Source organism: Neltuma alba, unplaced genomic scaffold (assembly GCF_004799145.2).
Source record: "Neltuma alba isolate B1F8T4 unplaced genomic scaffold, ASM479914v2 tig00011899_pilon, whole genome shotgun sequence".
Taxonomy (NCBI): Eukaryota; Viridiplantae; Streptophyta; class Magnoliopsida; order Fabales; family Fabaceae; genus Neltuma; species Neltuma alba.
Window position 1 is genome coordinate 171,841 of NW_021636497.1, and position 25,741 is coordinate 197,581.

The window sequence follows — 25,741 nt, forward strand, 5'->3', positions numbered from 1 at the left end:
GTATAAATATTTTTATTATTTGAATATTTTGCTTTTGTTAGTTTGGTTTCAGAGCTTGTCCGATGATAACATGGGAAGGGAGCTTGGACTATCTCCCAAGTCAATTGGTACCAAACAAATTCAAATCTCTTAAATCTATGCTCTGTCGGGGATGAGCGTTGCCCTATGAGATTGTCCTCAATATATTTAACTACAATGTCGTATTATATGCAATAAACAAGTTAAGCATCAATAGTTCAAAAATATACAAAGTTTCTTCTCTCTTTTTGTTGTTTTCGATCACCTCATCATTCTCTCCTTGTTCCTCTTTTCTTTTACCTCCCAAATTTACCTTTCAAATTGAATAGAAAAAGACTCAAAAGAACACAGCACAGGGATTTCTGGAACGTCATGAAGAACTAAAGTTTTAAAAGGAATCCAATTATTCAACATCTGTGATTGGCCATATGCTTAAATTATGAGGCATACTGTATCACATCACATGGAGGACCCTCTCTGTTTCTCTTCTCTTCTGAAAAGCCTCCATAGCCATGAACTTTCCACAGCACAGGACGAAGGTCACTTCTGGGCCAAAGCCAAAGGCCTTTTCTTTTTTGGAAGAAAACCACGTTAAACAATAACAAGCCACTCTTGGCAACAAAATACCTGGTTAAATATTTGACAAAAAGAGGTAATTTTTACCTGTGATGCTAAACATAAGACATTCCTGTACGATATTATCATTCTTCCACTGGAAATGCCGCCAAGGAAGGAGAAGAAGAGGCTATATGATACACTCTGTGGTAGTACTTGTCTGTTTTTGTCTCTGATGTTGCTTTTCATCTTGTGATTGCTGTGTTGTTAATCCTACTCCTCTGACCAAAACATTAGAAAAGACATGTGAGGCTAAGAAACTTAATCTCAGGATGTTTCACATTTGAGGTCACAAGCAGTAGTAGTTGCTGATTTGAATACAAAGGAAGGTACAGGCTTGTGTTTTTCTGTATCAATTCTACCCACTGGGTATGAACTACCAGCTTGAAAACTTGCTTCTACCTTACAAATATGCCTTTTTAATTTCTTCCAGGTCCCCCCCGTGTGTATGTGTGTGTGTATATAAACATACATATTATCCACTGGCGATTATATAAATTAAACAATTATCACATGCACTAATTCAAAGAGCACTCACTCACCGGTGGCAGGTGATTTGTCTCCTTCAAAGCAGCCAATTGTTTTGAAAATTTCTGCAATAATAGAGAGAGAATGAGAGGTTTCGTAGGAAATAAAGCTCAAATCAAGAAGGAAAAGCGACCTGTGGCTTGTAATTAGTTATTGGGTCGCTGCTACTTCTGCCTGTTCCATCCCTCTCATCTCAGGTCCAACCACTCCCTAACACTGCTTAATTCTCTCGTCTATTGTGTTTTTTTGGGTTCAGCAATAAACCAACCGCTCATCGATTGAACAGTCCACATTGGGAAATAAACTACTGTAGATATAACCAACCCCATCTGAATCTGATGAAGACAAGTTATGCCAAAAGTAATTTAGACCTGATCGCTTCATTTCTCTCTCTCTTTTTACCATTGTTTTCGGTTCAGGGATCTTCTTGACGGAGGGTCTTTGTAATAAAATGTCGTCAGGTCACTCTCAATCTTCCCTTCACCATTGCTTTAACCCTTCTTTATAATCAAACCATTCTCCCACAATTCTCTCAGGGCTCAGAGACTCTCAGAGAACAAAAATGAAGAACACCAACAATTACACTAAACTCATCCTCCTTCACCCTTATATCCAAAAACAAGGAAGCTCCAATCGGATATGGCTTCTGGCTTTTGTCTCCTTCTTCACCCTAGCATTCCTGGGTACGCTAATTTACACCCGAGAATCATCTTCTTCGATCACCAAGGTATCCAAAATCTCCATAGTTTCTTCATCCTCTTCTTCTCCAACCCCTGGTTCTGGGTTACCAGTCACCGTGATAAACACACTTCTGCATTATGCTTCGAAGTCCAATGACACATTCCATATGCCACACTCAGACCTCAAGCCCATCTCCGATGTGCTTCGAAAATGCTCTTCCCCTTGCAACCTCCTCATCTTCGGCCTCACACACGAGACCCTCCTGTGGAAAGCCCTGAATCACAATGGAAGAACGGTGTTCATCGATGAAAACCGCTACTACGCAGCGTACTACGAAGAATTGTACCCTGAAATTGATGCCTACGATGTGCAGTACACAACCAAAAGGAGTGAAATGAAGGAGCTTCTAGTTTCAACGAAAGAGCAGGTGACAAAGGAGTGTAAGCCAGTACAGAACTTGCTGTTCTCAGAATGTAAGCTGGGACTCAATGACCTTCCGAACCATGTGTACGAGTTGAGCTGGGACGTGATACTGGTGGACGGGCCACGCGGGGATTGGCCCGAAGCGCCGGGAAGGATGGCGGCAATATTCACCGCCGGAGTGCTGGCCAGAAGCAAGAAAGGCGGGAATCCGAAGACGCACGTATTTGTGCATGACTTTGGTGGAGAAGTGGAGAAGCTGTATGGGAATGAGTTTCTGTGTAAGCAGAATTTGGTGGAGGAAAGTGAGACTCTGGGGCATTACGTGCTGGAGAGGATGGATGAGAACAGTGTTCAGTACTGTAAGAACCAGTCTTCGTCATCTTCTTCGTCTTCTTAATCTTTTCAAGTGTTTGCCGTCAAGACTCTTATTACTATAAAGTTACTCAGTTAGTCCTCCTAGTCACAAACAGGTCAATCTGGGTATTTATCATGATCCTTTTGGTTGCTGCTTCATTTTGTTCAAATATTGCTTGGGGCTTGTAAAAAATAATTCTTTTTTTCTCCTCCTCCTTCCATTCCCTTTTCTTCCACTGCAAATTGTAATCTCTTCAAAGAATCCAACCATTCAAATTTCAGTTGAGAATGTTGCTTTTAATTTAGAGAAAGATTGTGTATTTGCTGTTTGCACTTTTAAATTTGTCCCCCCACATCACATCACAATCGTTTAATTTTACTCATTAAGTGAAATCCAAGTAAAGATAACAATTGAAATTTGAAATCCTATATATATTTGAGTATATAGGAAACTAAAATAGGATTTTCTTCCATAATTTATGAGCATCAAAACTGGTTCTTAATTTACATTGAGGAATAAGAGGGAAAGGAGTCAATATTCAGCATTTTTATGATCAACCGTTAATAAGCAATTGCAGACTTGCAGTGCCTACGTGGGGATAAGAAGATTGTAAGAATTCAGATTTTTTTGTTGAAGTATAGGTATCCTCTTATTGGAGACAATCTTATTTGAGGCACTATCAGGCAATAAATGTGAGTACCTCTTTTAATCAAGATTCGAATTTTGATTCACCATATTATGAGGGACTAGTCTTTTCCGTTAGACCCAATCCCATTGGTAAGAATTGAGATTTTGAGCAGCACCAGTAGTCACGTTGGCTTCTCAAAGCCCAGCCAAGGATTAGGTGCAATAGCTAAGCTTCTTGAGTTTTACGTCACTATGGTTGGTTAAGTCATAAGTGAACTTACCAATTGATTAAATGAATAAGCCAATGCAAAAACTCGGATTATTCAGAAGACATCAATTACGCATTGGATGAAAAGGCAAAAAGGGGGAAAAAAAGAAGTGAACCTAGCCGATGAGAAATGGTTGTTGTATTTTAATTCAAAAAAATTAATTAAAAATATTTTTGTGTAAGAACAACAAAAGAATGATAAATATGATATAGATTTGTTTGGTCTTCGATAATATACTTTTTTTCTCGTTGTTGGTATGCTACCAAGTGTAACCTTCGCTGTGGCCAGTCATCCCTCGACCCCGGGGGACGAAAACAGAAGAAGGTTTGGAGAAGCCAAGTTATTTCTCTCAAAGTTGCTCCTAGAAGCTTTGTCGCCTTGCCTGTCATTAGCCTTAGTTTTTACTCTCTGTTTTTTTTTTTTAATCACTTCATTCTTTTTTATTTTTAATCGAAAGTTTTAGCGCCCAAATGAAGAAATATAATTAATGTCAAAATCTGACTTTGTCTCAGATAAAATTATTTTTAATAAAAAAATACATGTGATCGATCAATAATTAATGTCAAAGTTTCTCTTAAAATTTTTAAATATGTCATTAATTTACTTTATCTATTTTCCCCTTGATTATCTCACTTACCCTAGAATTGAAGTTAGTAAAAATAAAATATGATTAAAAATAGTAATTAATAATGTTTTAGACTTTTAAAATGATAGATAAATAAAAATAACTTAAAGCAACAATCGAAAAGAAACGGATGAAGTAACAAGAGTGAGTGCTTGACGGGAAAAAAAGAAAGAGATAATGATGATTAGTAGAGTAGAAAATATGGCAACGTTGATGAGAATTTATAATCAGGTGAAGTTTCTTATATTTATTAGGCCAATTTTTTCAATAATACATGGCCATGTGTTTTTTTTTATTTCATGAGAATTTATAATTAAATGTTACTTCTTTAGTCCTTAATATAGGAATTAATTGTTAAGTTGATTTTAATCCTAAATATAAGACTTATTTCTCATATTTATTAATTTTTTTAAATTACCTCTATGGATATTCCATTAAACATAATCAAGTAGAAGACGGACAGAGGATATTAAGAAAGATGACTATGGTGTTTTAGGAAAAATATATCATATTTTTTATAATTAACTAACTTACTTAATCTTTTTAATCTAATTAAATTAGTTAAATAGGTCTTATATTAAAGATCAAAAGAATAATATTTTAAAAATAAGACATATTGTCATGCGTGATTAAAAAACTTGACACAATTTATATAAGAAACTTGATGTAAATATTATCACGATAAAATATAAGGTCCAGCTTCTCTATGCTGCTTCTCTGTCCGCTGCCCTAAAAACGACGACGTACGTAGTTAAGGGATCGCCAAAGGACTGAAGCAGAGAGGAGGGATGGCTCTGATAATATAAATAATTTATTAAAAACAAATTAACTAGGTAAACAGGTTGGGTTAAATAAAATCTAACACTAAATATTTTTTCAATAGCACTAAATATCATAAAGTAACTTTTGACAGATCAAGTACCTTACCTTAAAGTATTTTTTTAATAACACCCCATATCTTATACGGATTCTTAGAGCAATTTTGTTTTTTAAAAATATTTTCTTAGTAGTACTTTGAAGCGTTTTTTAACATCATTGAATATCCTAATCTAATTTTGAATGCATTTTATTCTAAACTATTTTTTCAATGACCAATATCTTAAAGTAATTCTTAATACCATAAAATAATTTTTAATGCATTCAATACACTAAAGTATTTTCTAAGAAACACTCACAAGTTTATGGTGCTCATTACTACTCAGAAAATATTTTAAGATTAAAATTGTAATAAAAATTATTTTAGGATATTTTTTCTAATAGCTTTGAACATCCTAATGTAATTTTTTGACCCATTCATTACCTTATATTTTTTTTCTAATAATACCTAATATCCTAAAATGATTTTTAGTATCCGCAAATATTTTTTTAGTAAATTCAAGACATTAAATTATTTTTTTAGATGCAGTCAATAAAAATACTTGGTGCTAGATGCTGTTTAACCCAATTTTTTCACCCAGTTAATTTGCCTTTTTATTTTTCTATTTTTTGGGATTTTTTAAATTTATTAATAATTAATAAATTATATATATTCTCAGTGCCTCTCCTCTCTACTCCAGTCCTTCGGCCCGCCCTTCATTGCATCCGTCGTAATTTTCAGGGTAGCGGAGGAGCAGCGAACAGTAAAGTCACGGACAGAAAAGCAACGGAGAGAAGCTGGATCCAAGATATATACGATTTATGATGATCCCAAGAGTAAGGAATAAGACACAATAAAGAGCAGGAAAAATGGTGTTTATTTTTCTCAGATTTGCACATCGGTATTGCTTACCATAGTAAGCTAATTTGTTTGGCACCCGAAGGACAAAATCAAGGACATATACATTTTGCAATCAAGACAAGGTGTAATTTAAATTTGAAGCAAACGTTGTTTTCTTCAATGATTTTTCCCCTTGTTATCATTACCTCAGAAAACATGATCAAAATCATTAAAAAAGAACTTCTACATGAGTGGATATACCAGTGCCTAATATTAGTGTCAGTAACATGTATAATAGTAGAGAGACGTTTTTTCTGCTATGTATGACATGTAACACTGCACAGCATCCTACCAGAAACCATTCGACTCCCTTTTGTTATACGCTAGTCGCTAAGCTGCAGCTCTCGCCAAATCCAGAATCATAACCAACAAAATCCCAATTCAACAATTAATCATCTAAAAGCAGAGAGAGAAATCTTAACCAACTTAGACTTGGCCAATCACATGCGTTAGCTCAGTACAAAAACCGGTGTCTTGACGCTATTACGGGTACAACACTGTCAAATAACTTAAGAATGAAGTCAATTACAACATGGAAAAATTCCTATTTTGAAACAACGTGATTTGTTAACGCTACAAAACTGCATCTGAAGAGAATGAGTAATCTTCCCGCATAACGAGTAAAAACTATGGGGCTCTAATTTAAATCTGAGCCGCTTGTTGGCCTTCGGCCGTATCAGTATGTTTGGCCATTTACTGCTGAACTCGTTTCTTTATCTTTGAGATAAAGTGGAATTCTCGTACCTGTGTCCCTAAGCCGATCGACCATGTCATAAAGAAACTCAAAAGTCAGTCTAGACTGCTGGTTAAGATCCTCTCTAATGTGAGGCTGAAGGCTGAACCAGTCTCCCAACAATTTATGAACATGAGAACGGATCATTCTCCATGGAACAGGGTACTTTTCACAAAGCTTTAGATACTCTACAAGCAAATCTGCCTGGTCCAGATTTCCATCCACACTGGCCACTTCACTCCCCGTCACCCATTCAGCAGTTTGAAATCCAGCAAAGAGGGCTGGATTTTCAAGCAGAGTCTCAGCTGACATCACCCCTTCAACTCCTGTCTCTTCCAAGCAGTCACGAACATCGTCCATGTGCCTGATGTTCCCATTGGCAAGGACTGGAATTTTAACAGCATTCTTCACAGCCTTGATGGCTTCCCAGTCAGCTCGGAACTTTTTTCCATCTTTTTCATCCCTTGTCCTGCCATGGACAGCTAAAAGCGAACAACCAGCCTCCTCTAGCATCCTAGCATAATTTAATGTATCTTCCAAGTTTGGAAAGATTCTAATTTTGCATGATACAGGTACTTGGAGGTCGAGAGCCAATTTTTCCACTAGAGATTTTACAAGAGGAAGGTTATCCATTAGGAAGGCACCATAATTTCCTCGTCTAGCAATGCGCTGAGGACACCTACAGAACCGCATAATTCCACCAAAAGTTTGATTAGGAAAGTCAAAGCATACACCATATAGGATACATAAAATACAAAATGGATACTGTTATCTCAGTCTAAGCAAATCAAACTGATCATCTCAATACAGGCACCAGGTTAGGTACTTCTCTGTATTCTCTCATTAATATTTCAGACATCATTAACTTTATGTTACTGAAATTGGGAGAGTGCAAGCAAATAATGCTGCTGATAACTGTTGATTTTACTCGTGCAAAACCTTTGGAAGGGCTAATTCCTCGGATCAGAGACATAAACCTAACCCATCTTTTGGATTACGAATTGAAAGGAGTCAAAACACGAAGCGTTAGATTTCAAGCATGTCTAGGCCTATTTTTCAGCTTTAGCAGACTCCCCTTTATTTCCATTTCCCATGCTACGGTCCTACCAAGTAACTTCAATGAGAAACAGCTCATTGTGGAACCATATGTACTCTGGCTGAACAGTGGAATGAATAATAAATACAATAACCACAAAGTAGATTTTTGAGTAAATAGTACGCAAAAGATCACTTACCCTAGATTGATATCAACATAGTCGCAATCCGCTTCAACCCTCCTCGCGGCGTCCAGCAATGTATCAGGGTCATTCGCACAAAATTGGACAAACAATGGTCGATCCTCCTGCAGTTACCCCCATATTATGAAAAAAAAAAAAAAGTAATGCAAATAAATCGCGTAGCCAGACGGAACATCAAGCAAGTCCTTTGACATAAGCAGTCAGATGAATATCAAATTACCTTGCAAGTGGTGAATTCTTCTTTCCTGTACTTTTCGGTCTCGGTAAAAATGCGAGAGTGCAACATAGGAGTATACGCAGCCTGGGCACCATATTTGCGGCAGAGCATTCGAAAGGGTAGTTCCGAATTATCAACCATCGGGGCGACTAAGTACTTGGGTCGACCCAACTTAGTCCAATAAGCCCAGGCGCGTTCGACCCGAGAAACACCTGTCAAGCACCTCGCCGAAGAATCCAAGCAAGAAGTCCCCATATCTGGCGCATAAAGTGGACATTCTGGCTCTTGTCGAGTTTCGTCTTGATTATGATCAGAGCCAATAAGATTGTCAGGTTCTTCGGCGAGATTTGAATAGGGAGAATCAGTTGGGATCTGAGTTGGGGTTTTGGCAAGAGGAAAATCCATTAGAGGAGGGGTTGCTGCAGAGAAATACCTATTGAGACGATGAAAACAGTGAAGAGAGAACAGGGGAACAGGGAGGGGTTTGAAATTCATGGGCACACGATGGGCATCCCCAAGCAACCCATCGCCGCCAAGGACGAGTATTACCGTAGGTAGTTTTCTTTGAAGGTCTTGAGCAGGAGACTACGATGACGCTACGTCTCCGATAAAGTGGGGTTTAGGAAATCCTTCCCTTGATAAAACGACTGGAAGCTCATTCACTAAACGGCATGCCGTTTCTTCCTCTGAATGGTTATAGGCTAGTGACAAACAAGCCCAGTCGTCCAAGTTAATGGCTCTGCAGTCTGCTCGGGTAGGATGGCAAGTAAATTTCATAAGATTAAAAAAAAAACAAAAAAAAAGTGAGAAGTCTCACATGTTAAATGAGCTGATCTCTCCCTGTTTTGTTTTTTTTAATCAATTCCAACCTCACTCAGAATTTCTTATGTTATAGTAATATATGTATATTAATAATTAAAAATCTATTCAATGCACTGTAAAAAGTTAATGATTTCGAGCTGCTCATGGAAATCAAAAAGCTTTCGGAGAGAAACTGGGAAATGATTAAAAAACAATCGATTCTTCATGATGAATTAAATTTCTTGGAAGAAATGTTTTGACCGTTCTACCTTGTCCTACGAGTGGTGATATCTTCCAAATTGTCAAACCCACCAGTGATGAGTCCCCTATTAACTAACTTTCTCCTCCGCTTATCCTCACTGACCAGCCCTCTTCAGCGACAAAGCCTTCTCTTCTGATCAGACCCTTTCTCTTGAAGCTTTCGTTGATACTCTTTCACTCTTCTTCCACATTCCATTACCAACCATGGATCCTGCCATGCCCATACTCACCTTCTTCTCGTTCCTTCTATTCACTTCATCTTTGGCCACCAGAAGCGACAAGGAAGTCATGAGCATATACGAGGAGTGGCTAGTGAAACACAGAAAAGCATCAAACAGTAATGGATTGGGAGAGAAGCTTAGGAGGTTCAAGATTTTCAAGGACAATCTCAAATATATAGATGACCATAACTCTCAAAACCACACCTATAAACTTGGGTTGAATGGTTTTGCTGATTTGACGAACCACGAATATGCAACCATGTACCTGGGCACTGTAAGCGACCCTAAGCGCAGGGTCGTCAAGGCCAACAGTGCCTCTCGTCGTTATGCTTTAAACGACGGTGATAAGTTGCCGTCACATGTAGATTGGAGGTTGAAAGCTGCCCTTACTCCAATCAAAGACCAGGGATCTTGTGGTCAGTTCTATCTCAGACCCTTTTCTTTTCTTTTCTTTACCAGCAATCTGTTAGATTAATAAAATAATCTGAGATGATCCCGTTGGTCAATTTTGGAGGACATTTTCATACTTTTGGGCTAAGGAGGTCCAATATATATATAGCCCAGACCGTTTGACATTTTCGCTGATCCTTGATGTGAGCAGGAAGTTGTTGGGCGTTCTCAACAGTGGCCACAGTGGAAGCGATCAACAAGATTGTCACAGGCGACCTGGTCTCTTTGTCAGAGCAAGAGCTTGTGGACTGCGATAAATCCCACAACAATGGTTGCCACGGAGGTCTTGTGCGCTACGCCTTCGACTTCATCGTCAAAAATGGCGGCATCGACTCAGAAGATGACTACCCATACCTGGGCATTGATGGCAAATGCGATCCAATGAAGGTCCGTATTCGTATGTCGAATTGAGCAAGTGTCGATCATTATGGTCGATTCGGTTCGTTCTCTGATTAATTTTGGTGGTGCTTGTTTTATTGTCCTGATGCAGAAGAATGCTAGAGTGGTGAAAATTGATGGGTACGAGCGCGTTCCACCGTTTAATGAGGATGCGTTGAAGAAAGCCGTAGCTCATCAGCCTGTTAGCGTTGGTATTGAAGCCACTGGCCGGGATTTCCAGCTCTATCACTCAGTAAGCTTACTAAATTACCTTCCTAGTATCTGGTAAAACTAAAAAAGAGAAGAACATGTAATCTTTATCATTAGTTTAGCAGTGCTTTCTGCAAACTGATGCGATGTCTCTAGATAATTGATAAAATGGAGGGCTTTCTTGTCTGATTTTACCTATTACTTAGGACATAGGATAGAATTATAGGAGTATCTTATCTCTGCTAATCTCTTAACATGATGTCACTGGTGAATTCTCTGAGAAGACAGTGAACTATTGAACAACAAGCCTAAGATTTGAGGGCGATGACTAACAATGTGTTTTTATTATATGCAGGGGGTGTTCACTGGTGAATGTGGGACAAACATAAACCATGCTGTGGTTATTGTGGGATATGGTACTGAAAATGGTCTGGATTATTGGCTGGTGAGGAACTCCTGGGGAACTGTCTGGGGTGAGAATGGTTATATGAAGATAGAACGTAATGTCCGAAGCACCTTTACTGGCAAATGTGGGATCGCAATGGAGGCCTTGTACCCTGTTAAGAACGGCCTTAATTCTGCAAATCCTATTTCAACTTACGGAAGTAATGAAATGAAGATCAGCAGTGTTTGATTTGCATTCTGCTTCAGCATTATCCCTTTTGGACATGGAAGAGGAATGAGTACTAAAAGGTGCAAGAAACTGATGTTTATGCTACCTTCTGCTCACTGTATCAGGGATAGTCTTTTAAGTTAACTAAAGGACAATTTAGGTGTGCTCATTGATATTATGGTTACTGTATATAGATTCATGAACATAAGGACTAAACCTGGAAGTCTGTTATTGTGGTTGCCGCTTGAGGATGTTACTTCGTTTGAATGTTTATTCTGAGATCCTTAGTTAGCTCTATGTACAGCAACGTCCTTACATATTCATATTGGTTTCCTAGGACTCTGTACCTCAAATTGTTCTTCAAGGTGGCAAGTTTGACATACTATTTGTACTTTCTTCTAAATCAATGACTCTAGGCACATGATTGATGCAAAGAGAACTAGGAAAGTATCAAACTGCTATTTTCCTAATTGTTTATCCATTAGATCAAAAGCTCAAATATTGGATTATAATTGGCTTGAGGTGATCTTTCAATAATCACATTGAAGTAAGGGAGCAAAGCAAAGAGGACAAGGGTCTGTCATTGGGATTCCATTAGTTGACTCTGATATTTTATTGACCAGAGGCCCAAACGGACTTTAATGGTAAGAGCTAATTTTGTCCCCTCCTTCGGCCAAGAGGATGAGGTTTACTTAGTTATGGAAAGGATAAAGTTTTATGCATACACTTAGTTTGCTAATTAGCAAAAATGCTATAGTCAACACAGGCATGAATAATACATGCTGTAGCTTATGTCACTATGATTAGTTTTTATTTATTTCTTGATTCTGTTGAGACTATTGGCTCGTCGGACATGCTGGAAGCAACAATAGTTTTTTATGCTTCTCTCTGTAATACTCCTCCGGTCTTTAATATAAGACCCATTTAATTAATTTGATTAGATTAAGGAAGTTAGGTAAATTAGTTAATTATAAGAAAAGTGACACATTTTTCCTAAAATATCATAATCATCTTTATTAATACCCTCTCTCCCTCTTCTACTTGATTATGGCTGAGGGAGTATCCATAGGGGTAATTTAAAGAAAAATGATAAATATGAGAAATGAGTCTTATATTTAAAACCAAAACCAACTCAAGAATTGAGTCCTATATTCAGGACCGGAAGAGTATCTTTCTTTGATGTTTCTATAATCATTAGTTGGATAGTCAAGTATTTGATTTTTTTTTTATAATTTTAAAATTAGAATAAAACATTTTTTTTCAAAATTATATTTTATAATCTTATTACGCATACTAAACAATTTCTAATTGGCTAAGGCATGTTAAAGTATTAACTATTAGATGCTTTTGAAAAAAAAAGAAAAGAAGGATTTGACCATAACAAAGAAAACGTTTATTTGGTGATTAATGAATTAGATGTATGCTTAACTAACTTATTATGTAATACTTTTATTTTGGAAAGTTGAAATTTGTTTATATATAGCTGAAAAGTGTGGAACTTGGAGTCCCTTCCCGTTGCAGCAAACAAACGGTTCACATCTTTTTAGAGATTGGACATCTAAAATAGTAAAATTTATAATCGAAGTATCTATTGTGCTGTTACGTTTCCTTTCCTCTTCTCATCACACGCCTGCAAGCGTGGGTAATCACAAACTAAATATTTAATTATGGTCATTTGAAGTTAATTCAGCCTTTAAACGAAGAAGACACGCTGGAATTATTATATAATTTTAAATGTTAATTGCTTTCACGTTCCCCGTCACTTCATCCACCCACCTTCCTCAATTATTAATAAATGGGACCTGGCATGTGCAGAATTCTTTATTTTTCAGCTGACCCTCTATTTTCAATTTAAATTTGAGAAATTGGTTAATTTTCACATTTTTTTTAAAGAAAAAATAGCAAATAAAAACCTCCCAATATGTAAAATTACGATTTGGGACCCTCAACTTAAAAAATAGTAAATAGAGATTCGGTCCCATATTGCAAATGTGAAGTCTTGGTGAAATGCTCCTTGGCCAAATAACAAGTTAACTATGGAAAATGACAAGTTCATTTTAGTGAATGACAACTTCAGTAGACCAAATAACAACTTGGCTAAGGATATGCCAAATGATAAGTTGACTATGAGAAATGACAAGTTCACTTTAATGAATGATAACTTTAGCAGACCAAATCACAACTTACTGAGGGCATTTCATACATTTTATCAAGATTTCATATTTGAAATATGAAACCGGGCCTTTGTTTTGCCATTTTTCAAATTGAGAGCCCCAAATTGCAATTTCATATATTAAGGGTCTTTATTTGCTATTTTTTCTTTTTTTTTAATAGTATTTTTGTCATAAATTTGATATTTCATATGCACATTAATGTCTTTGTTATAAATTTTTTACACTACCATTGACGTACTGATAATGACTATAAAAATCTTGTATTGCTTATGCCCCAAGTTTCCAAGAAAAAGGCCAATAATCAAGTCAATTGTATGTATATGAAAATGTCAGGTACGTAAGTATGATGTGAGTGGTATGAAAAATAGAAAGTGTGAACATAATCCCCAAAATTTATGAGAAAATTGCTTAGGAAGTGATTTGGTCGTGTGCTTCTTGAAGATGCTAATTATCATCCTCTGATGCCAATTTATATTCCATAATAGAGGCAGCAGGCTGTTCACTTCATTAATGAAATACTCATCCAGTCCTAAATTTAAAAGTCTTATACTAATATGTGTAAGAGTTTTACGTTTAGAACCGGAGAAGTATGAATATATGCTGCAAAATTTGTTCAGGTCAATTAAACAATTTTACTTAATAAAATATCCAACTCTTTTTGGCAACATAAAGTTAGCCTCCTCCTCCATTTTTATCACGTGAACTAAGCCCTTGAAGCCACTGGCTGACAAAGATGGTCGCCGTATTCAACAAAGATCTCTTGAGCTGGTACCTTATCACCCTTAAGCTCAAAGAAACTATAGGACCCGGAAACCCATCTTTTCCAACTTCGGGTACCCGATCCATTGAGTTCCCAGAGCAGAAACCTTCAGAATCATTACAAATTCCCATCGACGTTGAAGAGGAAAAATCACCAGATTCTGAATGGGTCATCTTCATAAAGGAAAAACTCGATCAGGCTCGTCAAGATGACGCAGAAAGCTCATGGTCTAAAATCTCAATCTACAAAATTCCCCATTACCTACGAGAAAGTGGGGGCGACGACAAGGCTTTTGTACCCCAGATCGTGTCATTGGGTCCGTATCACCATGGCAAAAGACGACTTCGCCAAATGGATCGTCACAAATGGCGTTCACTTCAGCACGTTCTTAAGCGAACCAACCATGACATAAAGCTCTACCTTGACTCCATGAAAGAGATTGAAGAAAGAGCAAGGTCCTGTTATGAAGGACCCATCAGTCTAAGCAGCAACGAGTTCGTGGAAATGTTGGCTCTTGATGGTTGCTTCGTGCTCGAGCTGTTCAGGGGAGCCACAGAGGGTTTCAAGACACTAGGATATTCCAGAAACGATCCCATTTTCGCGATGCGTGGGTCCATGCATTCGATTCAGAGAGACATGATAATGCTGGAGAATCAGCTTCCGTTGTTCGTGCTAGATCGTCTTCTGGGGATTCAGATCGGTGACCCAAATTTGAAGGGGCTTGTTGCGAATTTAGCACTCAGATTCTTCGACCCATTGATGCCAACAGATGAACCTTTGACCAAAAGTGACATAAGCAAATTGGAATCGTCTCTTCGAAGCACCACCCCATTTGACCCTTTAGGTGATCAGGATGGTCTTCACTGTCTCGATGTGTTTCGGAGAAGTCTATTGCGTACGGGCCTCAAAGATCACCCAGAGTTTGGATCAAACGATGGTCACATTCTCATAGAGTTGCTGACAAACGACGACAACAATTTATACATTGCGTGACGGAGCTTAAAGAGGCCGGAATCAAGTTCAGGAAAAGGAAGACTGATCGATTCTGGGATATAAAATTTAAGAATGGGATTCTGAGGATGCCCAGGTTAATGATTCATGATGGCACCAAGTCTCTGTTCTTAAACCTTATTGCATTCGAGCAGAGTCATCTAGATTGCAGTAATGATATTACCTCGTATGCGGTCTTCATGGACAATCTGATTAACTCTCCGGAGGATGTGGGGTATCTTCATTACTGTGGGATTATAGAGCATTGGCTTGGGAGTGACGCTGAAGTTGCTGATCTTTTTAATCGATTGTGCCAAGAAGTTGTGTTTGACATCAATAACAGCTACCTCTCGCCGTTGTCGGAGGCTGTGAATCGGTATTACGATCACAGATGGAATACTTGGCGCGCTAGCTTAAAACATAATTACTTTAGTAATCCTTGGGCCATTATTTCTTTGGTTGCTGCCGTGGTTTTGTTGCGCATGACTTTTGCACAAACATATTACACCATATACGCATATTACAGACCTGGCGGCTAGTCATTTTCCTTCAATTCGCTTTCATCAACGCATCGTCTGGGTTTGCCATTCTTTTAGACCAAGTTAAACAACCAGGAATTTGAGTGTTTGTGTAATCCTGATTGGATACGGGGAGGTTGAAATCACATTGTTGAATTATTTATTTGATTACTTCCACTGTAAAACATTATAAGGGGAGCAATTGCACTTTTTTCTCTTTCTTTCTTCGGGTGTCTAGTAAAAATATAGACTTTTTCAGTGATTCTTATGGGGTTCAATTTGTTTATGATGGTTTGAAAGTCTTAACAGTAGGGTTAGGTCCTCACATGTTTCCTCCATATGGATAGTAGGTTGACATAACAGAAAGAATAATATCAAGAAAAATGAATCCTATGAGAAGCAGCGGCAACGCAGTTCAGCTATCAAAACAGATTGGCCAAAATTACTTTCATTGCAATAGATCGATCACTATAACTATAAATTCATTGCAATTATGACAGGGAGACCTTCTACACAGGCTTAATAGAATTTCATGTCATTTAAATAGGAATTCAGCAAAAGGAGTATGGCAATTGCCCACCTATATTGAAATCCAAGAAATTAGAAAAAGGTAAATATTAAAAGAAAACTAGGGGTAAGGGTTAAGAGCCTTCAGCAACCCTTTTCCTTCCCCAAAACTAGATCTTTCACTCGGATGTAGAATCTTCCCAGGTGGCACATCAGTGCTCAACTGAAAGTTGCACATCCAGGACGCCCAAACCCGTCCTCGAGGTAGTCAGGCATAATAAACTCAGATTGCTCCAGCTGTTCAAAGAATACTGCATATGCAATCAAGTAACTTGTGGGTCTGCCACTTAAATGAAGCAAATAAAGTTCAATCAACCTGAAGGATTCAGTCCCTAGGAAGAAGGGTTGAGCTCTCTGCCGTTGCTCTCTTTACATCATAGCGCTGAATAAAAATAATGAAAACAAAACCATAATTAGTAACATGTATGATCTAAAACGTATACTGCTCAGTAACGAACACCACATCTGTGACGACTAAAAACAGCAAACATTTTACCTGTTTCCCAAATGTGAATGGCACATATCTGTATTTGATCATGTGAGATATCTGTCTCCTCATGGTAAGCGAGAATAGGACTACCCAGTAGAAGAGAAGAATTGGCCAAAACACCGGTACATCAAATACGCTAAAAAATGTCATCGCAAACGCAATGCAAAATGCCTTTGTAATCGAGTACCTGCAACAAATGAAAATTAAGCAGCTTCAGTACGAGCAACATTAATAACCAACAAATAAATTTTTCCACAGGCCTTTTCACAGGGCCAAACATAAAGTTATACCATAAATAACACATTAGTAACCAACCAAAAAAAAAAAAAAACCACAGAAGACATGGTAAAGCTCCGTCGAGCTGAACTTCATGGGTATGGCGATACAAAAAAAAAACTATAAAACAAAGTCAGGCTTACAGACGAAGCACATTGATCCACACAATATCCTGATTTCCCCAATTGCTTCCCCGCCCCAAACATCGCGTCAGGAACCCATCACAAACTAAATTAATAGCAGGCAAGTCCAAGTCGTCAAATGCCTCAACTCTCAATTTTCAATTTGAACCACTACGCTCACACTTCCAAGCAAAGATCATGCACAAACTCGACCCATTAATTGTACTGGTACAAAACCCTAAACAAGAATTTTATAAATCAACTGGTTCTGTACCCAGAACAAGCACACAGCAATGTTCCATAAGTACGTCAAGAAAGAATCTGGCTAAGAATCATTCCGAGTAAGTATTCAGAGACCCTAAACGGTCAATCATGAATGTCAAACAGCAATCGAAAACCACAGGGTGAATTGAAGGGAAAAAAGGGAGAGAGTTCTAAAACGTACCAGAACTTAAACTCCGGGAGCCGGCGAACGAAAGGACGGAATTCATCGGACCCCCTGGTGGGAAGAGACGGACCATCTGAGATTTCCCGGATCTCGGGGTCAACCTGGGGGGAGAGAAATCCGATAAGAAGGTTGAGGATGTAAATGCCTAGACCATAGGACACGATGTAGAACCCCTGGACGATGTAGACGCGGATGACGTAGATGAAGGCCACGACTAAGCAGGCGATCCAACGGTGGAGGACATGCGGCGTCGCTTTGTCGAGCAGATACTGATACTGCCGGGACACGGCGAATTTCCACCGAGATATGGCAGCCGTCATCGGAAGATCATCGGTGGCGGAGGCGGCGCCGGCTGCTCCCGCGTCCATTGAAGGCCCAGCAGTAGCTATTTTTAAAATGGTAGGCGCTTCTTTGTTTGTTTCCTCCTTCTCCCCTTAGTGCCTGCGTAGAAATGAAACTATCGCGGATGGCACATCTGGTATTGTACGAGATCCCTCCGTTCCCGGGTCACGAATCGCACATGGTTCATCGTTGCGGCTGTTTGGCCCTTTTTTTTTTTTTTTTTCCTTTTTGTTGCTACAAGACGGTTTGGTTTTTTTTAAACAAAAATATATTGTCTTTGATTCTCCCGATATCTTGGGCCAGTTGAGTTTCTTTACTTTGATCTTTAAAATTTGGGCCTCCTTGAGCCCATGAACTTTGTAACCCAAACAACATTGGTCGCGTGCCTAAAATTGCAGTATTTGGTTGAGTACATTTTTCAGGGTAATTTTCTTTTTATTATGATGGCCGAAAAGGGTAATGCTTTTCTTTTTCAAACAAATGGTAGGCATTTTATATCCCAAAAAAAGAAAAGAAATTGAAGGCATTTCTGAACACAAGTGGTTTATGGTCTATAGTTAATATATCTCCTAAAAATAAGAGAAAATTGAGTGTTGTGAATATTACCAATGTAGATGTTCATCCCTTCTTGCTGTTTAATTTTATCAAATAACTCCCACTACTATTCTACTCCCATTCTCTTTTTTATACTTTACTTTTTTTATTGGTTTATTTTCGTAACATTAAGCATTTTATCCTTAATTTTAGACTTAAAAGCGCACTGTTGTGATATCAAATAAAGAGATGATGGAATTCCATTAAACTTTAACAGAGCTGAAATACGAGTGGTAAAGCATTACAAAAATAACTGTATAATTTTTAATCGATCGTCTTTATTATATTCTCATATCAAAAAATGGATAATTATAATATTTTTATTTTAATTGGAAAACATGCTAACTTTCTAATAACAGAATTGAGTTTTGTTAAAAAGGAAGTAATATGTCATGAAATGAGATACGTCGTGATTATCTGTAGCTTACATTACCTACTCGCTCTAAGGTCGGAGCTCAGCCCAAGCAAGCACAGGACAAGCCAGTTTAAGCAAATCACCACGTTTCCTCTTCATATTGCAAAAGTTGAATTGTCGCTTGCCTTCGACGCTCTTCACTGGCAACGTCCTTTTATCTAAATCCCGAGCTCCACATCATATGATCCGCATTCACGTGCATCCGTTTATCTCATTATAGTTCGTGCAACAGAGATCGAATCATTCGCCTTTGCTGGTAAGCGATTCACTCATCCAGCATTTTACAAATAGGTGTGCTTAGTTTTAATGGAGGTTCTCACACGTATCTTCATGTATAACGCGAATGTATCTAATTCTGTATCATTCAAGCATCTTTTCCCAGATCCCTTTTTGTACATCAGAGAAAGTGACGTAGGTGCCTGCTTCAAGGGCTTGCATTCATGACTAATGCGGGTTGAGTTATAACTTGGAATGAAATTAACTAGCTTATCAAGTAATGGTAGTCAGGATCCGTATATGAGAGTTATGATTTATCTGAAAATTGTGCTGTCCACGTTTGGTTATCGTAGATTGGATTATTAGAAGTTGATGGAACATTTATGAATTTACAGAGGATGGTCGTAGTTTCTGCCGTTATTGGTTCAGGATTGCGTTCATCTTGTAATTGCACAGGGCTATACTGTCGGCCTTCTTTTATAGTTGTCGGTTAATTAATTTTTCCTGTTGCTTGTACTGCTAGCCATTTCCGCGGCGCTCCAACTCTAATTTGCACCGGTTTCCGGACCAGCATTGGGTGACTCATGGAGCCAGCATCAGCGGATTCATCATCTCAACCTATCAATTCAGCTCCCAATATTGAGCATCATTCCACCAATGTTTCTGGACAAAATGACAATGCCCATAACCCGGCACCCTCATTATCGGCTACTGACAAATCATCCCCGGTGACAAATCTGAAATTTTCACAGGCCTTTAGATTAAGACAAGGAGACTCCCAGACTGGAGATACTGGGATGTCAAATTTTTCTTTCCTTACCAGTGGGCTTGGACGAATGCTATCAATGCCATCTGTTAGCAATGAGACTGCTCCGGTCGATTCAGGGGCTGAGAAGCCTAATTTAATTGAATCATTTACCAAAGGGTTAGTTGACTCATCAAAGACTGCAGTAAAGAAGATGCAGGTGAAGGCACGCCATATTGTCTCTCAAAACAAACGTAGATACCAGGTGAGTTTTCACAGTACCTATACTCCTGATTCGATCTTATTATTGCCATGGTTAAATATCCTACTATTTAATATCTCTAGCTCTCCTGTCCGGGTTAACGTGCTGCACAATTTTTCTTTTATAACTTGTGCCCAAAGTGCTGGACTTGAAATGTGATGTGGCTCCTCTGCTTCCCTTATTTCAACTGAATCCCATATATTTCATTGTCTAAATCCTGATTATATAGCCTTATTTGTACTGATTGAATCAAGCTGCTTGTTATATCAATCCTACTTTTAGTGCTGTTAACTTTGGCTTGCTTTTGTCTTGTTTTAATTATGAACGCTACGCAAAAACTTCAGATGGTTTTCTTGCATCGTCCATGCGCTGCTCTTGGGTTCTTACAGTAGTTGAGAGTAATTTTGATAGCTTTTGAAAATAATTAACTGATACCTATGAATGTTCTTTGATGAAACATACGTTGACTACCTAATCAGGTCGAGCACACTGAATTTTACTCTCACTTGTCAGTATTAGCACTGCTTATTTTTAATCTAATAATAATTTATCCAATACATCAAAATTTAGACATGTTAATTGTTTCCTGCAAGGGCATGGATATGACTTATGCTCGAGGAAAGCATCTCATATCTAAATTCAGAGTTCTGTATAAACTAGAGACACAAAAATTTTAGTAGCAGAGAGGGCCTATTCACATAAGTTTTACGTAGATTAATCATACCTTCATAATACAGTGAAGCTTTCCGCTTTTATTCCTATGAACTCAGAATATGTTGGTTTTCCTTTAGTGTCATGGAAAATAAACGCGGTGATTGATGATTGAAAATGGAATTTAGTCCTGCATAGGTATTAATTCAATTCCATCGATACTATTCTATATGTGATGCTCTATAGGTTATCAACTAACAGCATTGTGTTGAATCTGTTGAGTAGTGTTCTAAATGAAACCCCCCTCAACTTGTAATGAATTGATCTTTGAAGTTTTTGGGAAAACTGACTCAGATGCGTGATGTTGTTTTTTTTTTTTTTTGGCCAAAAGATGCGCGATGTTGTTTACAACTGAAATATATCTCTTATTCTTTGATCTTCATAACAGGATGAAGAGTTCGATTTGGATCTGGCATACATTACCGAAAATATAATTGCTATGGGATTTCCAGCTGGTGATTCTAGCTCTGGAGTTTTCGGATATATCGAGGTATCTCTATATGTATTTATATATTGTCTTGCATATAATGTTCAGTTCGCTCTGTTTGGTTGTCACTCAATGTATTTTAAAGGAGAGCTCTGGAACAGGGTTTCTATCGCAATCACATGGAAGAAGTGATTAGATTTCTCGAAACTCGTCATGAGGTAAGATATACCTGCTTCAATTGTAAGGTCTTAATGTCTGCCTATTACATTCACCCAACAACCAAAAAGAAAAAAAAGAAATGTCTTAGAGATTTATGGATTCTAGACAACTTGTCATGAAATAAAGAGAGCTGGGCTTTCGGGAACATTTTCGGTTTCTTTAGTGGGTGGCCTCTGGATGACATATGATTTGTAGCCAAAGATAAAGGTAAGTAATAAAATATTACCCAAAATAACTTAAGCAATGAAAGGTGTTATTGAAGAGTAGTAATAACATCAGTAGAATGAATATATTCGTGGCCTGTTTTTAGTAGAATGAAAGAAGAATCCCTTTTCTCACAATGCAAAGGAATATAATTCATGCATTGGAACTTTTCAGTGCTTAATAGTTTTGGCCTAAGTGGTGTTCATGACAAATTTTCAAACGGAACTTCTTGATAAAGCTTCCAGAGGAAAAAGAATATCCCGTTACAGAAAGAAAGTTTTAGAAATATTCAGGGCCTCAAATTCAACTTTTGGCAGCATCTATAACCTGCAAAATCATTTACTCTTGACTTTCCTCAGCATTTATATCTAGAAAGAGTCTGGTCTAGTCTTATGTAAACTTCTTTCCACATTTTGCTTCGCTATAGTGCTTAAGTTTTTTCTTTGATGAATGCAGGGAAAGTACAAAGTATATAATCTTTGCTCAGAGAGGTTGTATGATGCATCACTATTCAAGGGGAAGGTATGATTCCATTTTAATTTTAATTTTAGCACTCTAATTGATATCTTGGTACACACACACACACACAGAGGACAACCTAGTCATATGGATCTGGATGATCGTGTGAGATTTCTAGGACCTATCATTTACACTTTCTTCTCTACTGCATTAAGCGCATATTCTTCTATGTACTCGATATCAAGTTTGATTGTTTTAATCGACTTAGTCTTATATCAAATTAAGTGCTCGTGCTGCATCCGCTGTCGTGTTACCCTTCTCTACATCGGTTACTTTTATGGCCTTAATGTACCTTTCAAACGCATAGAAACGCTATTTTGGCTTCTCTTTCTTTCTTGCTTTCTGCTTATTTATTTCAGAGTAAATATCAGAAATTCCACATTCAATGGTTCAATATATGCATGTTCAGGTTTCAGTCATAACATCAATAGACTAGTATTTAATTATGCACAATTTTGCTCATAAAAATCATAAACTTTGTCTAGGCATCCCGTATTTCCAATTCGGTTTGTTTGTGAATTTCTATATCCCTGGGATCATTCTGTGCTGTCAATAAGAAAGTATCAAATATATAGACAATATTTGTATGCTACTAATTGAGTCATTATTGGTACATCGAAGTACAATGGCATGATCCATGCTTGCCCTATTAATCTCTTGACTTTATTTTCAGGCTGCAAGTTTCCCATTTGATGATCATAATTGCCCTCCTATTGAACTTATAGCATCATTTTGTAGAAGTGCATATTCATGGTTAAAGGAGGATATTCAAAATGTGGTAGTTGTTCACTGTAAAGCTGGCATGGGGAGAACAGGGGTGATGATTTGTAGCCTTCTTTTGTTTCTTAAGGCAAGTTTTGTTTATATGTCTCAAAAGATTGGGAGTCTTTGTTACTGGCTACATTTTTTGTTTCTATGCATTGCGTATATTGATTGTCAATAACTTCAGCAGTAATTTTGCAGTTCTTCCCAACTGCTGAGGAGGCCATTAATTGCTTTAACCAGAAAAGATGCATTGATGGGAAAGCTCTAGTTCTTCCTAGTCAGATTGTCTGTTTCTTCTTCTTCTTCTTCTTCTTATTATTATTACTACTACTACTACGAGTTTGTTATGTTGTTTAAGACGTCTTCTAGACATTTTTTCCTGATTAAATGTTTCTGTGGTTTTTCTAGAGGTATGTCAAATACTTTGAACGGACGTTAACACACTTCAAAGGAGAGGTTCAGCCTGGACGGAGGTAAGATGTACTTTTTTTCACAATGTACCAAAGCTTTTTAATTTCTTACCTTAGAATCTTACAGGTGCATGCTAAGAGGATTTCGGCTTCACAAATGCCCTTATTGGATCAGGCCTTCCATTACGATTTCTGATCATACTGGTAAGTAGTTGTACATTATTTTCATGTGATTCTTTGTCATACTCTGAAGCTATATTCGGAAGATCATCTATGGAAACCGATCGCACATTGAACTACAGTAAAGCAGAGGTGGAAAATTCCCACAAGTTTGAACTTGCCCCTTGAGTAGAAAATTAATATAAAGTATAAAAACCAGAGTTCAAAAAGATGTTTAAAAATATCTGATTAAACAATGCACAAACGAAAGAGATATAGAAGATGAATAGTTTGAGCTTTTCGTTAGCTTTAGTCCCACTTTCAGCGCAGTTTTCCTATTAAACTTGAGAGCACAATCTTAGGAGAGTCTTACACTTAATTTTAGAACTACAGTATCATAGATTGCCCTTTTGTCTTCATACTAAACTTTAAGTTTCATTGGCCCGGTGGACAAATCACGCATTAGAACCCTAACTAGTGTGCAAGTAGCTTGTGAATCTTAAAAGCTTCGAGTCCATGTTGATGCATTGTGTCACATGAAATCAAGGGCAGGGGTAGTTAGGGAATCAGAACACGGGGTACTTAGAGGATTTGACCAAAGTTTATCAGGTAACCCAGCGACACCTCTATTGGATGTAATGATGTGAATGAACTGAGGAGCATTTGGCTGTTTTGCTTTCTCAAGGTTTTGCCATGTATCATATTGTTTTGTTATTATATCTAGAAATTGAACATATGCTTAACTTAGTCCTCGAATATGCCTACATTTTTCAATTTGGAACTGTTCTATATTAATGCAATTGACATGCATTCCTACATCTGCGGACGCAAGTTTGTGCTCGTCTTGATGAAATGTCATCTGTCGAGTTGTTATAACCCCTTGCTGATGCCTTCATTAATCCTCAGGAATTCTTTTCACCACAAAAAAGCATCCAAAAACAAAGGATCTGATGGTAAGCATGTTATTTTGGATGACAGAATTTGATCAGATAAACTCCCACTCCCACTCTCCCCCCCCCCCCCAAAAAAAAAAAGAACGGAAAAAAAAAAGGCATTGAAGGGTAATGCCAGTATTTAATTCTTGAATTGTTCTCCTTAACTCATTTGTAGCCGGAAGACTTTTGGATCAGTATTCCGAAGAAAGGAATTGTGGTATTTGCATTGCCTGGGGAGCCTGGTCTAACGGAGTTGGCTGGGGACTTCAAAATCTATTTTAATGATGGACAGGGAGATTTCTACTGGTTTGTATAGTGCACCTACTTCTCTTGACCCCCAATTACTTAGCCTCTGCCTCTCACAATTACTTGTGAATGAGAACTCAAATTTATCAGAACTATGAGTGTTATTTCTCTCTTTCAAGCCGGATATGGAAATTAATTTTCTTGAAGACATAGAAGAGCAGTTTTTTAAATGTCTCTTTTTCTGGCAGTTGGTTAAATACAACCATGACAGAAAACAGAAAAATCTTGGACGCCTCGGATCTTGATGGTTTTGACAAGGTATAAAGCAATTTTCTTTCACGATCATGTCCTTGCCCATTTTACACCTGTTGGTTATTTCTTTGCTTGGCAATTATTTATTTAACCCAAAATAAACTGTTACTTTGCCATCCAGAGAAAGATCCCTGCTCCCGGATTTCAGGTCGAAGTGGTAATGGCAGATTATAACGGCACCCTACCTCCTCGTACAAAAGTCAAACCCGCCAGCAAAGGGTCTAGTAGCAACACAGGAAATGTCTCCGCTTCAGATCCGAGGCTTGCTTCTGATTCAAGAAAGAGCAAGGTTCCTACAAACGGGGATGATGACGTCTTCTCAGATAGTGAAGGAGAGGAAGCCAAAGATTCAAAGACCAGGGAAACTAAAGCCACATCTGATTTCAGAGACGGGGAAGGTCATCAAGCATCTGATACCACTACAGACCATGAGGCAACCTTGACCTCAGGGACAAAGCAGCTGTCACTCCAGCATCAAGAACGTATACAAAATAATGCTTACGAAGAAGGATCAAATAGTCCGAAAATTCAGAGAACTCCCCGGAGCCCTAAAATAGAGTACGCTGAGGCAAATGAGATCAAGGCCATGGCAGCCGATGCTTCAGTTTTTTCTTTCGGAGATGAAGATTTTGAAAGCGATTGAGGGCGACTGAGATCAATTCTTCGGAATTACTAGATTGCTCGGGATTTCGCACCTAGTTGAACTACCAAAAAGAGTCATAATTAGTGGCAAACGCACTGGAAATTACAATATTTATTCCATTTTCCTTGTATATGTTGACCAAATTTAGTGCTATTATATAATTCACATCCTGTTCAAGCTGCGTGTTAATTTCCACATATGCTATTACCTGTCATCTTCCAGGTCCTCAAGATATTTCACCTAGTTGAGCCAA

General features: G+C 37.9%; 5 protein-coding genes and 1 pseudogene across 6 annotated transcripts; 4 read left to right on the forward strand and 2 right to left on the reverse strand.

Annotated features, from left to right (window-relative positions):
• The first annotated feature begins 1,527 nt into the window (after positions 1-1,527).
• On the forward strand, positions 1,528-2,960 carry LOC114719251 (protein IRX15-LIKE-like). Its single transcript, XM_028904720.1, has one exon. The coding sequence runs from the start codon at positions 1,724-1,726 to the stop codon at positions 2,660-2,662; it is 939 nt and encodes a 312-aa protein (XP_028760553.1). The 5' UTR covers positions 1,528-1,723; the 3' UTR covers positions 2,663-2,960.
• A 3,299-nt stretch (positions 2,961-6,259) lies between these two features.
• On the reverse strand, positions 6,260-8,747 carry LOC114719225 (tRNA-dihydrouridine(16/17) synthase [NAD(P)(+)]-like). The gene is made up of 3 exons (XM_028904690.1): positions 8,089-8,747; positions 7,866-7,972; positions 6,260-7,309 (listed from the first exon to the last, which is right to left on the reverse strand). Exons 1-3 carry the CDS (start codon positions 8,578-8,580, stop codon positions 6,574-6,576), a joined length of 1,335 nt encoding a protein of 444 aa, XP_028760523.1. The 5' UTR covers positions 8,581-8,747; the 3' UTR covers positions 6,260-6,573.
• A 479-nt stretch (positions 8,748-9,226) lies between these two features.
• LOC114719226 (zingipain-2) lies at positions 9,227-11,422 on the forward strand. Of its 2 annotated transcripts, none has more exons than XM_028904692.1 (4): positions 9,227-9,784; positions 9,970-10,205; positions 10,312-10,449; positions 10,762-11,422. In XM_028904692.1, the coding sequence occupies exons 1-4, from the start codon at positions 9,352-9,354 to the stop codon at positions 11,038-11,040; spliced, it is 1,086 nt and encodes a 361-aa protein (XP_028760525.1). In that variant the 5' UTR covers positions 9,227-9,351; the 3' UTR covers positions 11,041-11,422. The 2 variants fall into 2 exon arrangements, with proteins under 2 accessions (XP_028760525.1, XP_028760524.1); XM_028904691.1 differs by having other exon boundaries at positions 9,229-9,784; positions 10,309-10,449.
• A 2,504-nt stretch (positions 11,423-13,926) lies between these two features.
• LOC114719250 (UPF0481 protein At3g47200-like) lies at positions 13,927-15,635 on the forward strand (annotated as a pseudogene).
• A 246-nt stretch (positions 15,636-15,881) lies between these two features.
• On the reverse strand, positions 15,882-17,847 carry LOC114719206 (protein RER1A). Its single transcript, XM_028904663.1, has 3 exons — positions 17,362-17,847; positions 16,525-16,705; positions 15,882-16,410 (listed from the first exon to the last, which is right to left on the reverse strand). The coding sequence occupies exons 1-3, from the start codon at positions 17,730-17,732 to the stop codon at positions 16,354-16,356; spliced, it is 609 nt and encodes a 202-aa protein (XP_028760496.1). The 5' UTR covers positions 17,733-17,847; the 3' UTR covers positions 15,882-16,353.
• A 951-nt stretch (positions 17,848-18,798) lies between these two features.
• On the forward strand, positions 18,799-25,665 carry LOC114719222 (phosphatidylinositol 3,4,5-trisphosphate 3-phosphatase and protein-tyrosine-phosphatase PTEN2A). The gene is made up of 13 exons (XM_028904682.1): positions 18,799-18,971; positions 19,455-19,941; positions 21,038-21,139; positions 21,238-21,294; positions 21,956-22,021; positions 22,692-22,868; positions 22,982-23,068; positions 23,192-23,256; positions 23,321-23,397; positions 24,259-24,305; positions 24,463-24,593; positions 24,782-24,851; positions 24,967-25,665. The coding sequence occupies exons 2-13, from the start codon at positions 19,516-19,518 to the stop codon at positions 25,486-25,488; spliced, it is 1,827 nt and encodes a 608-aa protein (XP_028760515.1). The 5' UTR covers positions 18,799-18,971; positions 19,455-19,515; the 3' UTR covers positions 25,489-25,665.
• The last annotated feature ends 76 nt before the right edge of the window (positions 25,666-25,741 follow it).